Source organism: Ailuropoda melanoleuca, chromosome 11 (genome assembly GCF_002007445.2).
Source record: "Ailuropoda melanoleuca isolate Jingjing chromosome 11, ASM200744v2, whole genome shotgun sequence".
NCBI classification, from domain to species: Eukaryota; Metazoa; Chordata; class Mammalia; order Carnivora; family Ursidae; genus Ailuropoda; species Ailuropoda melanoleuca.
Window position 1 is genome coordinate 56,410,289 of NC_048228.1, and position 13,662 is coordinate 56,423,950.

The 13,662-nt window shown below is 38.4% G+C and overlaps 1 protein-coding gene across 1 annotated transcript in view; it reads left to right on the plus strand.

Moving 5' to 3' along the window:
* The first annotated feature begins 10,254 nt into the window (after positions 1-10,254).
* The window catches only part of UGT2A1 (UDP glucuronosyltransferase family 2 member A1 complex locus), a 162,509-nt gene continuing 159,101 nt past the window's right edge, over positions 10,255-13,662 (plus strand). Inside the window, 1 exon segment of the mRNA XM_034671732.1 lies at positions 10,255-10,969. Within this exon segment, the coding sequence (XP_034527623.1) occupies positions 10,255-10,969 (715 nt within the window).

Sequence of the window (13,662 nt, forward strand, 5' to 3'; positions counted from 1 at the left end):
CGAGGGTACCTAGAGTCTATGGTAAAGCACAACAAAAAGCTATGACCAGATTATCTGCCTTCTGCACATGCCTCTGTCCCCTGCTATTGAATGGCTACTCAATGGTGCCCCCCAACCCCCAGGTCCCTTGTCCTGGAGAAGTAATATACTGTCTTCCAAATGTATTCCAAGAAGGGGAATGTTCTCTCCCTGTGTGACCCAGGGGGGAGCCACACACCATGCTGTCCACCTTCCACTCCCGGGCCTCCATCTTCCCTCTCCCCAGGAGCACTGCTGCCTGTCTGGTTGGATTCCTCAGATCAATATCCTAGTTGTTCAAAATGTTTTAATGCTGATCTAGCTGTGTTCAAGGGATTGAGGCAAGCCCAAAGCCTCCCAACTACTTTGCTATCTTAATTCCTCCCCTATAGGTTTGTTTTTACTTGAAGTTTCAAGTGCTATCCCAAGGTTACCCATATAGCCCCACCATATGTCATGGGATGGTAGTTGGGGACCTGACTCTGTTCTCCTTCCCACATTAGTAAAATGTGCCCATTACATAGATGATATAATATCAACATGTGAAGATTTGCCTCTGCTGCAGGCTTTGCTGGTACATCTGCAAGGGAAAGGATGAGCAATGAACCCACAGAAAATTGGAGGCCCAGACACCACAGTAAGGTTTGGGTGCTGTTTGGTCCAGTAAGACTCATGTTGTCCCAAAAGTTATGATTGATAATATGCAAGTTTTTCCAACACTTAAAATGTTAAAGAGGTATGAGCCTTTGTAAAGATTTGGGTTTTAGAAGATTTTTATTCCCCACCTGGAACAGTGCACCTCTGTTCCTTATACAGCCCAGTAAATAAAGGGCACATATGGGACTGGGAATCAAAGCAGCAAGCTGCTTTTAGAAAGCACAATACTGGTGAAACACATTGAAGCTCTGGCCATCTCCTAAGCAGGGCTACCATTTGAGTTAGATGTGAATGTGACTCTGGAAGGTATGGATTGGACATTGTGGCAGAGACAACAGAAAGGGAGAATACCCCTGTGACTTTGGCCTCAGCTCTGGAAGGGGGCACGAGCCTGATATACTTCCACAGAACTATAGCTTCTAGCTGTACACACAGGGCTCTTCCATCTAGAGCCTCTCACACAGCAGCAGATGCAGCAGCCAGTGGGCTGAGCTTGGAGCAGTCTGGCAGGTGATTAGTTGTTAACTCTTTGCACTGACAGTTGGGCTGCTCTAAGGGATTAGCCCTACGGCCTGGACAATGGAAAATCAAAGTGTGGATGCTCATAAACAAGCCTTTGTGGGAGGAAAAATCTGTGAAAAGACATTTGGGTCTGTCTGCAAGAGCCTGAGGCAGCCCTCAGAGTTTTCCCTTCCCAGCTCATAAGGCACCAATATCAAGAAGCTGATGCCATAGCTCAGTATAAGTATTAGCTGCTGGCTTGTCGGGTTTGGCCAGCAAACCCTGAGGCGGTGAATGAAAAGATTACTCCAGACACCTTAGTAGGAGAAAGGAGAGGCCTGGGGGCCAGAAGCTTTAGTGGCGAAAGATCCTGAGCCAAGATTTGTCTCCACTTTTATTGGGGTCTTAGCAATACATCAGGTGCAAGCACAAAGCAAGGAGGAGAGTGTAACTTTAATCGTCAGAATAATAATATATTGGGCAGCATGTGATAAGGATGAGGAGGCAAGGAGTCTGTGAAGTACGTGACTACCACGGGTGCCTGTTTTCCTTCAAAACTTAAATATTTACTCCCTAGGTGAGAACCTTAAGCCTCAGTAAGAATCTGGCCATTTTTAGCCAAGAAACTTCAAAGGAGGCCCAGTGTTCCCGGCACTCCTCCTTTGCTTTTCAGTTAATCTCATCCAGGGAGGCATATCCAAGTCGGATTTTGAGAATCCCCACACTGACCCTTCCATAGATACAGCAGATTGGGGTCATCGGAGTGCCCAAGTAGGATGGTGTATTGCCAGGGAGGTCAGATTGTTTTTGAGGTACAATGACAGTGAATGCAGTAGAACATGTTCTGTGGGTTCTGAACAAGAGCCAAGGCAGCTGCCAAAAGAATCTAGGCCAACCATTTTAGTTCCCAGCAGGTGAGGGTTTGGCAAATTCATCATATTGGCCCTCTCCCTCGGAGTGCATGTTCTAAGTATGCCTTGGTTTGCATCTGGCCTAACCCAAGATTTTCCCTGCTACTGCGCAACCAGGCTGCCACCAGGAGAAACTGACTGCCATGTATGCGTAGTGATCAGTGATCACATTTCAAAGGTGATGATTTGCAAGAGTGGGCAACAGCACATGACATTAAATGGAGGTTCCATCTCCCCCATGACCCACACTTAGCAGGGCTGACAGGAAAGGAAAATGAAATATTAAAGCAGCAAATTAAATTGTTAACAGGTAAAACCACCTCAGCTGGGTGGACTAAAATACTGTTCCAGGCTTTAACACAATTGAATGATCAACCAGTAGGGCCTGTTGCTCTAGATGCTAGACCAGGGACCCCTGCCAAAGTGCCCAGTACTGTAAAGTTATGGAAAACAGACACTGCCCCAACTCTTGCTGTGCATCAATGTGGTATGCTACTCGGGAAAGGTGTTATCCACCGGAATTTACCATGGAATATCCCACCAAGATGTATGTGTTACTTTCCACTCCTGGGAGAGGGGGAAGTACTCAATCTCCACTGAGATCCAATTGTCCTGCTGCAAGATGCACCTGCTAAAATGCATGATGCCTGGAATGGAACATACACCATCAATAGAGAGATGTGGGCCCTGATGGGGCATACCCACCCCAGTCCATTTTCTCATACCTGACAGTGTTGGATCCTCTGGCCAACATGTATTGTATGTATAACCAGTTCAAGTTTCTAAAGCTGCCAACTTTCCTGTCCTCAGGACCAGTAGGAAACATTCTGTGTTTTCACTGCTATGATAATTTGGCTGCTTTCTTCCCTCCATTGGTCTGGAGGACATTTCTTTTAAAGATTTTATTTATTTATTTGTCAGAGAGAGAGAGAGCACACAAGCAGGGGAGCAGCAAGCAGAGGGAGAAGCAGGCTCCCTGATGAACAGGGAGTCAGATGGGCTCATGACCTGAGCTGAAGGCAGACGCTTAGCCGACTAAGCCACCCAGGCACCCCCGCATTTTAACACACAGAAGTCCTTACTAAATTCATCCAGTCAGCCTTAAATGAGAGCCAACAAAGCCTGTCCTTACTGAACACCAAAATGTCTCTGATGAGAAAAAGTGTTCTCCAAAATAAAATGATCGTAGACATTATCACTGTCTTACAAGGATGCACCTGTGCCATTATCCAAAGAGAATGTTGTTTGCTCACCTGATGAATGAGCCTACTAATCTATCAGATTTATTAAATCACATCAGGACACAAGTGAATGCCCTGAGTGATCTGACCTGCAGCTTAGGGGAACCGATAAATCAATGGTTCAGATCATGGACTTTTGTAGAAAAAGTTGTCACTGATTTTGGAAATTATTGTCCTAATCTGTGTCTTCTCATACATGTGCCTATATTGTGGCTGTGGCATTTGCTTCCACTGCAGCCAAACAGCTGCCAAACAAGCCACCCCCATGCTAGTGAAATTCCTGGGTGCCTCTTCAGGGCCCATTGCGGAAGAGCGGGCATGTGAGATTGTAAGATCCAGTCATGAGGGGTGGAATGTTTGGAGAAGGTCATAGAAAAGACATGACCGGGACCTGGGTGGCTCGGTCAGTTAAGTGTCTGCCTTCGGCTCAGGTCATGAACCCAGGGTCCTGGGGTTGAACCCAGCATCATGATCCCAGTCCAGCAGGGAGTCTGCTTCTCTCTCTCCCTCTGCCTCTCCCCTCTGCTCATTCTCTCTCTTTCTCTCTCAAATAAATAAATAAATAAAATCTTAAAAAAAAAAAAAAAGAAAAGACTTGGCCACCTGTTGACCTGTAAGCTGGACCCCAACACTCAGAGGGTCCTTACTCTCTCCTCTGCCCTTTGAATATGGGTTCCACTTGCTGCTCCAAAGACATTGTCTTGAGACAATTATGTTGTGTTGGGAAAACCTACAGAGTATATGTGATTGAACTCAGTTAAGACCTCTTTATAAACTTTTAAGATTTTGCAGGTGGGTGCAAGGATCCGCTCATCTTGCTGCCACCCAAGAGAAGCTTCATGTATAAATTCCTTTTTCTTATTAAAACTGCCACTTGCTAACCTGGAGTGAACTGCCTTTTTCTTTGCTCTGTCCCTGCCCTCCTAATACAGGGGCCAATTTCAGATTATGCCAGGGAAGCTCCTGAGAGTGTTATGAACCAACATAAAGTAGTACCTTTTTAAAAAAATAAACACAAAGAGCAATAAGAACACCGGAATTTTTCTGAGATGTTTCTTCCTTATAAGAACAATTCAGTTCTGCTGTAGCTCTTACTGTGTGAATTAACATAATCTCCACTGATCATTACACAAGTCAGGAAAAAAAGAAATCAATTAAAAAACTCTTTTCATAATTAGTAGTGATAATAATAATTTTATGTTGCATGGGTGTGGGAGATATTTACTCCTTCTTAATAATACTCAATGATTATTAATTATTACCAGTCATTATTTCAGGTATAACCAGACATGATTTGTTGGGGGGGAGGTGAAGCATTGTAGAAACCATAATAGCAGAGGCAATATTTAATGCAAGTAATTGCCAGAAAATCAATAGAAGGGAACACCTTTAACACAAGGTTAATCTTCTTAATAATGGAAGTGGAATGCCTTAGGAGTAAACAAATCTGTACAATCTCCTCTTTATTTAAGATCATATTTCTCACCATATTATGTTTACTCAACCAGCATCTATTTAAATTCAACTTTCAAATAGCAAATGAGTGCTTTTGAAGTTCTGGCTGAAAACTTCGGGTAAGAAATTTAAAAATCTTGTGATAAGCAACATATAAGCAATGTATGATGTATATTTAGATTTATATTTTCTTCTAAAAGAAATATCAATCAACAAGATTGTGGGTTAACTTTCAGCATGTTTCATTACTTTAAAAAAGTTTCCATTTCTTTTTTTAAATAATTTGAGTTTTTTTCCTGTAGGTGTTATACTTCAGAATAATTTGATAGGTATTGAAGGAACTGTTTTACAGAGCAGTAACATGGAAGTTTTATCCCAGTGTGAGCTCATTGGCCTCTTTATTTTTTGTTTTTTAAAGATTTTATTTATTTATGTGAAAGAGACAGAGGGACTTCACAAGCAGGGGGAGGGACAGAGGGAAAGAGAGCAGCAGACTCCTCACTGAGCAAGGACCCTCCCTGATGCCCGGCTTAACCCCAGGACCCTGGTATTACGACCCAAGCCAAAGGTAGACACTTAACTGACTGAGCCACCCAGGCTAGCACTCATTGTCCTCTTCAAAGGTTTATCTCTTACCTCTAGTTCCTACAGTGGACAGTTCATTTGTTCCTTCACTAGGTAACACATAAAGTGAATACATAAAGGCAAAAATGATTCTCACAAGTGACTACTACAGTCTTTAAGATAGCATGTGTATAAGAATCAAGATGTCATCCTTTGGTGGGTATTTTATTTTCTTAATGTTGTATAATAGATTTTTTATATTTATATATACATTTTTATATTAATATATTTTAAATTTATATATATCAAATAAATTTATGCAAACTCAAATTTATTTATTAAAAAAGGGATACTTAGAGCCCATAGTCTCTCATGCTTCATTCCCCCTTCTGATTACCCCCCCTTTCTTTATCCCTTTCTCCTCCTATCAATCATCCTAGTTCTTATGTTCCATAGATGAGAGAAATCATATGATAATTGTCTTTCTCTGCTTGACTTATTTCACTTAGCATTATCTCCTCCAGTCCCGTCCATGTTGCAGCAAATGTTGAGAATTCGTTCTTTCTGATAGCTGAGTAATATTCCATTGTATATATGGACCACATCTTCTTTATCCAATCGTCTGTTGAAGGGCATCTCGGCTCCTTCCACGATTTAGCTGTTGTGGACAATGTTGCTATGAACTTTGGGGTGCATATGGCCCTTCTCTTCACTACACCTGTATCTTTGGGGTAAATACCCAGTAGTGCAATGGCTGGGTCATAGGGTAGTTCAATTTTTAACTTTTTAAGGGACCTCCACACTGTTTTCCAGAGTGGCTGTACCAACCTGCGTTCCCACCAACAATGTAGGAGGGATCCCCTTTTTCCACATCCTCTCCAACAATTGTTTCTTGCCTTGTCAATTTTTGCCATTCTAACTGGCGCAAGGTGGTATCCCAGTGTGGTTTTGATTTGAATTTCCCTTATGGCTAATGATTTTGAACATTTTTTCATGTGTCTGTTGGCCATTTGTATGTCTTCATTGGAAAAGTGTCTGTTCATATCTTCCGTCCATTTTATGATTTGTTTATTTGTTTCTTGCGTGTTGAGTTTGAGAAGTTCTTTGTAGATCTTGGATACCAGAGGGCTTCAGAGGGGAGGGGGGTGGGGAATGGGATAGGTTGGTGATGGGTAGTAAGGAGGGCACGTATTGCATAGTGCACCGGGTGTGATACGCAACTAATGAATCCTTGAATTTTACATCAAAAACCAGGGATGTACTGTATGGTGACTAACATAATATAATAAAAAATATTATTATAAAAAAATAAAGTTATTTTTGTTAGTTAAAAAAAGGGCTACTTAAAGTTTCTGTAAAAAAAATCCTGTTGTAAAAGCAATAACCAATTTCGGTAATGTAAATACTTTGTGTGCTCCCTTTTTGTGCAATTAATTGAAGCACATCTTTAATTATCATGGAACATGATAAAAATATTTGTATATAGTAACTTCTTTTTAATTACCTTAGCTTTTCCTTTGAACTCATACGACTTCATAAATAATTAGTCATAGTTTTAGCTATAGTCTCCAAAGATTTTTCTGGAGAGAGTAGATTAGCTTTTCAGTGATCTTAAGGTCAGAATAAATAAAATCACATTTTCATCTTTCAAAAAAAACTTATTTTACAACCTCTTTAAGTCTTCATGGCCAATATAATTTCTTCATTTAGTTTTCTATTAAATTTAAGAACACAAATCTAAAATTAAACTTCAATAGTTTGAGAAGTTTCTTAATACTGTTCCATTATTGAGATGCATTTTCAAGAATCAAAGCTTAGTTATGACATAACACTGGTTTCCTTTATGCACATTGCTCATTACTATGTGCAGTCACTTCAAACTTCAAGATGAGCATCAAATATCACATCTCTAATGAAAACTTCCCTATCTTTACCCCCCACCTCCAAGTCCCAAACAACAGAAAGCAATCTCTATACAGAGCTCTGATGCATTTTACCCGTGTTGTTTCCTCTGCAGGCACTTGTCACTTTCTCTAGTTAGGAGAAAGAGTTAAATGAGAAAGATGATAGATTTTAAATGTCTTTTATTCCAGGCACTATGGTTGTAGCTTCATCAATGTTATTTTATTTATTTAAATATAACTTTTATATACTGTTCATATTATTACATAATTTATGAGTTATTGAATAGTTATGCATTTATAATATATTAATAGGCATTTTATTATTTTTCTTGTATTATTTAATACTCATAAAAGCCTCTTAAATTGTTTCTAATTTCTATTTTATAGAAGAGAAAAGTGGGTCTCATAAATATTAAGCAGCATAATGTTAAACCAGAATTCTTTGTTTTTGATTCTAAAATCTAAATTCTTCTTACCATGCTTACCATGCTGACTATAATATACTATGCTGATTTTCTTTTAAAGATTTTATTTATTTATTTGACAGAGAGAGAGAGAGAGACAGCCAGCGAGAGACGTACACTAGCAGGGGGAGTGGGAGAGGAAGAAGGCGGCTCCCAGGGGAGCAGGGAGCTCTATGCGGGCTGGATCACAGGACACTGGGATCATGACCTGAGCCAAATGCAGACGCTTAACAACTGAGCCACCCAGGCGCCCCTATGCTGATTTTTATTATGGTTATATATGCAACTGTGTCCACGGAGAACATAAAATGGATATGAGAATTATCTCTTTGATTCATCTTTCACTTAGCAGGGAGTTCTCTGTCTAGTAGGCATGCAATAAACACAAATAAAATGAATAAAGACCATACTTTAATTGTTTAAAACTGAAACTGATTCCCGGATAGTGAGTAAAATGAGTATAATAACAGTGAATTGTTACCAATTGTTCCTTCTAGTGAATCATGACAACTGTTTTAAATTATCCTGGCAGGTAACTATGGATCAGGTTGACACCAGCAGGCAGAAATTTTGTGCATACCATAAAATTTTAGTATATGGATCCTTGAATTGAAATCCACACCATGAACTGTATGATTAGTCTCCCAAACTCTGAACAGTACTTTGTAAAAGTTAGTAACTGTTTTAAACAAGCAATCAATGTTTTACTACAGATTACCTTTGGTGATAGGGGAGCTCAGAAAAGACATCACTAAAAAACATAAGATTTTTAATTTCAATAGATTTATTAAAACAAAAAACTCATTTCTGCTTATTCATGGGCATATGCATATACATTTCATAGAGATTATTTTACTCAGATGATTTGTCCTACATTACCCAGTGTGGGTTACACAAATTAATATTAAGCATTTTATATTGTGTGAGCAATATATATGGTTTATATGGATATATATGGTTTATATGGATAGGTTCCTTACAGCTGATAAGGGGACATGAAACATCTGATAGGACAATGTATCTTAGTGGTTATACAGTAGGCTCTGGGAGCCAAAGAGCCTGAATGCTACTACCACCAGTTTTTTTTTGTATTTTACTATGTGAACTTGGCAAATTATAAAACTTCTCTGAGCAATGGTTCCTTCTTTGATGTGAGAATATAAGATTTACTTCATTTAATCTTTTTTTAGTGAGAAATAAATGAGATTAACATATGTAAAACACTTTGCACGATGTCTGGCACACGGTAAGTGCTTAATTAATACTAGCAATTATGAAAGGTTTGGTCTAAATGTATAGTAGTTGTTCCTTACTCAGGCCAGCTAGCTTTTGAGCAGCACTTTCCACAGAAGCAAGGTTGAATTAGCAATTCTCTTCAAAGAACTTTTATTTTCTAATAACATTACCCATCATTTTTTTCCGTGTATACATATACACAATTTAGTCATTTACTTATATTTTTTCTCAGTGATTATTAACACAACATATTTTCCTTAACATGGGGCACCTGGGTGGCTCAGTCAGTTAAGCATCACCTTCTGCTTAGTTCATGGTCTCAGGGTTCTGGGATTGAGCATTGAGTTGGGTTCCCTGCTCAGCAGGGAGTCTGCTTCTCCCTCTCCTTCTACCCCTCCCCCAAGCTCATTCTCTTTCTCTCCCCCCCTTCACCCTCTCTCTCAAGTAAATAAATGAAATTTTTTAAAAATTTAAAAATATTTTCCTAAACACATTATTAAAGTAGTAATAAATGTTACATTTACTCTATTTGCTTGTACTTCACATTCTTATAAGTATTCTCTTTGTAATAATCTTATTAAGAACCAGTAACTACAGGGGTGTCTGGGTGGCTCAGTTGGTTCAACATCTGCCTTTGACTCAGGTGATGATCCCAGGGTTCTGGGATCGAGCCCCGAATTGGGGTTCCTGATCAGTGGGGAGCCTGCTACTCCTTCTCCTCCCAGCTTCCTCTCCTCCCCGCTCCTGCTTTCTCTATCTCAGTCTCTCTCTCTCTCTCTCTCAAATAAATAAACAAAATCTTTAAAAAAAGGACCAGTACTGCTATAATAATATTTAATTGTTGCTAATGACATTATACTAACTGTATTAAATATTGGAAAATCTATAGCCTTGGCATCTCTACATTTCTGAATAAGTTCTGAACCAGTCTGATATTTCAGTACCTGGGCCTGAATGTAGAGTTGAGATATATAGTGGCTTAAAGGAATTTAATAGTAAGTATTTCACAATTATGAGATGCAATGAAAGGTTTGAAGGATCAAGTTTAAGATAATGATCAGAGAGTAAAAATCATAACCCAAGCTAAAGCAAGAAGTTGAGAAGTAAGACACATGTTACCCCAAGCCTGTAATTATAATAAAATATGGTGCTACCATGAGTAATATTTGGTTGAGGGAAGGCTTTTAAGGGTATCAATTGCTTTGAATCAAAACTGAAAAATAATTTGCCTTTCTTTTTTGCTTGAAAAGCAGAGAAATTCGTTTATGTCACATCTCATCAAGTCTCTACATCAAGCTACATCATGTTAAACAAGAATGTTCTACTGTGGTCTCTCATGATCAGTCTCTTAGGAATCACTCTCGGTGGTAATGTTCTGATTTGGCCAATGGAAGGGAGTCATTGGCTGAACATTAAGATAATTATAGATGAGCTGATTAAAAAAGAGCATAATGTGACTGTCTTAGTTGCCTCTGGTGCACTTTTCATCACGCCGACCTCTAACCCATCTCTGATATTTGAAATATATAAGGTGCCCTTTGGCAAAGAAAGAATAGAAGGAATTATCAAGAACTTTGTTTTGACATGGATGGAAAATAGGCCATCTCCTTCAACCATTTGGAGATTCTATCAGGAGATAGCCAAAGTCATCAAGGACTTTCACATGCTATCTAGAGAAATCTGTGATGGTGTTCTCAAAAACCAAAAACTAATGGACAAGCTGAAGAAAAGCAAATTTGAGGTCCTGATATCAGATCCAGTGTTTCCTTGTGGGGACATAGTAGCTTTAAAACTGGGAATTCCATTTATGTACTCCTTGAGGTTTTCTCCAGCTTCAACAGTGGAAAAGCACTGTGGGAAGGTACCATTCCCTCCTTCCTATGTTCCTGCTATATTATCAGAACTCACCGACCAGATGTCTTTCACTGACAGAGTAAGAAATTTCATGTCCTACCATCTGCAGGACTACATGTTTGACACTCTTTGGAAATCATGGGATTCCTACTATAGTGAAGCTTTGGGTATGTAATTTTTTTATTGATATCTGAATTTGAACAGAGTTTTGTATCAGCTCTTTATTTCTCTGTAGCTGTTATTTTTCAATCTTACATATTGATAACTATCTATTAGTATCATTTGAGAACAGGAAAGAAGATAAAAAACAATATGCTTTGTAACTATAGTGTGTTGTTTTCTAATTTTACGGACTCAAAGATACCAGCTAAATTCTTTTATGGATAACATATAGCAACAGTTTAAAAACAGGACTGATTTCTCATTTAGATATTGCAATGATAATAAAAATTGCCTAGAAATTTCAGTAATGAGCAGAGAAAACTGGAAGAGATTAAGCTTCCTGTAAGTCCATTACTAATATAGGCATCTGTGTGTGTGCGCGCGCGCATGCATGCGTGTGTTTAAAAACACACATATATACGGATAATCTCTGATCATTGTTCATATATTTCCTACTGTTTACTAGCCCCCCCCCCAGGTAGGGAGTTTACAACAAAGACTAAGATGAAGTTCCTCGACGCAAGAATTTCAGTCAAGCAGAGAAGTCATGCAACAAAGGGAATACTTACAGTATGAACAATGTGGGTAATGAAAATATGTATAAAGAATAGAGATAGTATAAAGGAGGTGGGCAATATGTAACAGGAGAGAGTGACATTCTGAGAAACTAGATTTGAGGTGATACAAAGAAAATATTTAAACAATTAATATTAATTTTCCTGCAAAACAAGTGTGGGTAAAGAAACTGTGCCCAATGTTGTGGAATCTGAAAGTAGCATATGTGTTCTGGGTATTACTGATAATTATTTATGAAGGTCAAAGTGCAAGGTGGGGAGCCATGAGAAAGAACCACGGAGATGTCAGGATTGTAAAAATGAATTAATTCAAATAAATATTTTCAAAGTCTCTTGTAAGTCATGCTAAGCATTTTGGTTTTTGTCTACTAAACAACTGAGAACAGTTTAAAGGGATGTATTATGACTAGATTGCATCTTACATAAAATATCTGGACAGATGTGGACCTAGAGTGAAAAGATGTTAGCCTACAGGCTTCTGCATAACTCCAGAACAGGTGTGGTAAGAGCATGTACTAGTGAAGTAGCTTATAAATGGAGAAAAATAATGCGGATGAGATTACATAGTAAGACAATCAGGAGCCCAGGCTATTGATAAACAATTTCCACTTACAAATGTGTGCCGACGATAGAAAAGTAATTAATTCTCTTTACACCTGCACTTATTCACTCCGTCTCTAACAGGGCTACTGTAAGGACTAAATTAGTTAACATATAAAAAGATTTTACAATAGTGTCTAGGAGCTAGAAACCATTCAATTTGTGTTAGCTGTTTATCATGCAAAATTAATAAAAACTAATGCCTAATTGGTAAAGGCATGGTAAGAGGCAAGAGGAAGAGATTAAGATGGTTTCTTTTTTGGGGGTATAATTGATATATAACATATTAGTTTCAGGTGTAAAACATAATGATTTTGTATATATAGAGATATAGATATAGATATAGATGATATAGATATAGATATAGATATAGATATAAATGATCACCACAGTAAGTCTAGTTAACACTTGTGGCCATACATAGTTAAATTATTTTTTCTTGTGGTGAGAAGTTTTAGGAGCTACTCTTTCAGCAACTTTCAAACATACAATATGGTATTAACTATCGTCACCAAGCTATATATTACCTCTCTAGGATTTATTTATTTTGTAAATGGAAGTTTGTGCCTTTTGACCCTCTTCACCCATTTCGCCCACCCTACCCCCCACCTCTAGCAACCACCAATCTGTTCTTTGTATCTATGAGTTGGGGTGGATTTTTGTTTTTTTGCATATCCCACATATAAATGAGATTATATGGTGTTTGTCTTTCTCTGACTTATTTCACTTAGCATATGCCCTCAGGATCCATCCATGTTCTCATAAATGGCAGGATTCTCTTTTTTTATGGCTGAATAATATTTCATTGTAGATATATATGCCACGGTTTCCTTATTCATTTATCCATCAGTGGATACCTACATGGTTTCCACGTCTTGGCTATTGTAAATATGCTGTAATGAACATGGGATGTAGCTATGTCTTAGAAATAGTGATTTTGTTTCCTTTGGGTGTAATCTAGAAGTAGAATTACTGGATCATATGGTAGTTCTATTTGTAATTTTTCTAAGAATCTCTATACTGTTTTCCATAGTGAGTGTACCAATTTCTACTGCCATCAACAGTGCACAAGGGTTCCCTTTTCTCCACATCCTTGCCAACACTTGCTATACCTTGTCTTTTTGATAATAACCATTCTAATAGGTATGAGGTGATTAATAACACAGGAAACAACAGGTGTTGGCAAGGATGCAGAGAAAGGGGAACTTTCTTACTCTGTTGGTGGGAATGGAAACTGGTGCAGCCACTCTGGAAAACAGTATGGAGGTTCCTCAAAATGTTAAAAATAGAGCTACCCTATGACCCAGCAAATGCACTACTGGGTATTTACCCAATGGATACTAAAATATTGATTCAAAGGGTCACATGTACCCTGATGTTTTTAACAGCATTATAATATTACAATATAATATTAATAGCCAAATTATGGAAAAAGCCCAAATTTCCACCGACACTATATATATATATATATATATATATATATATATATATATTGTGTCAGCCATCAGAAGAATGAAATC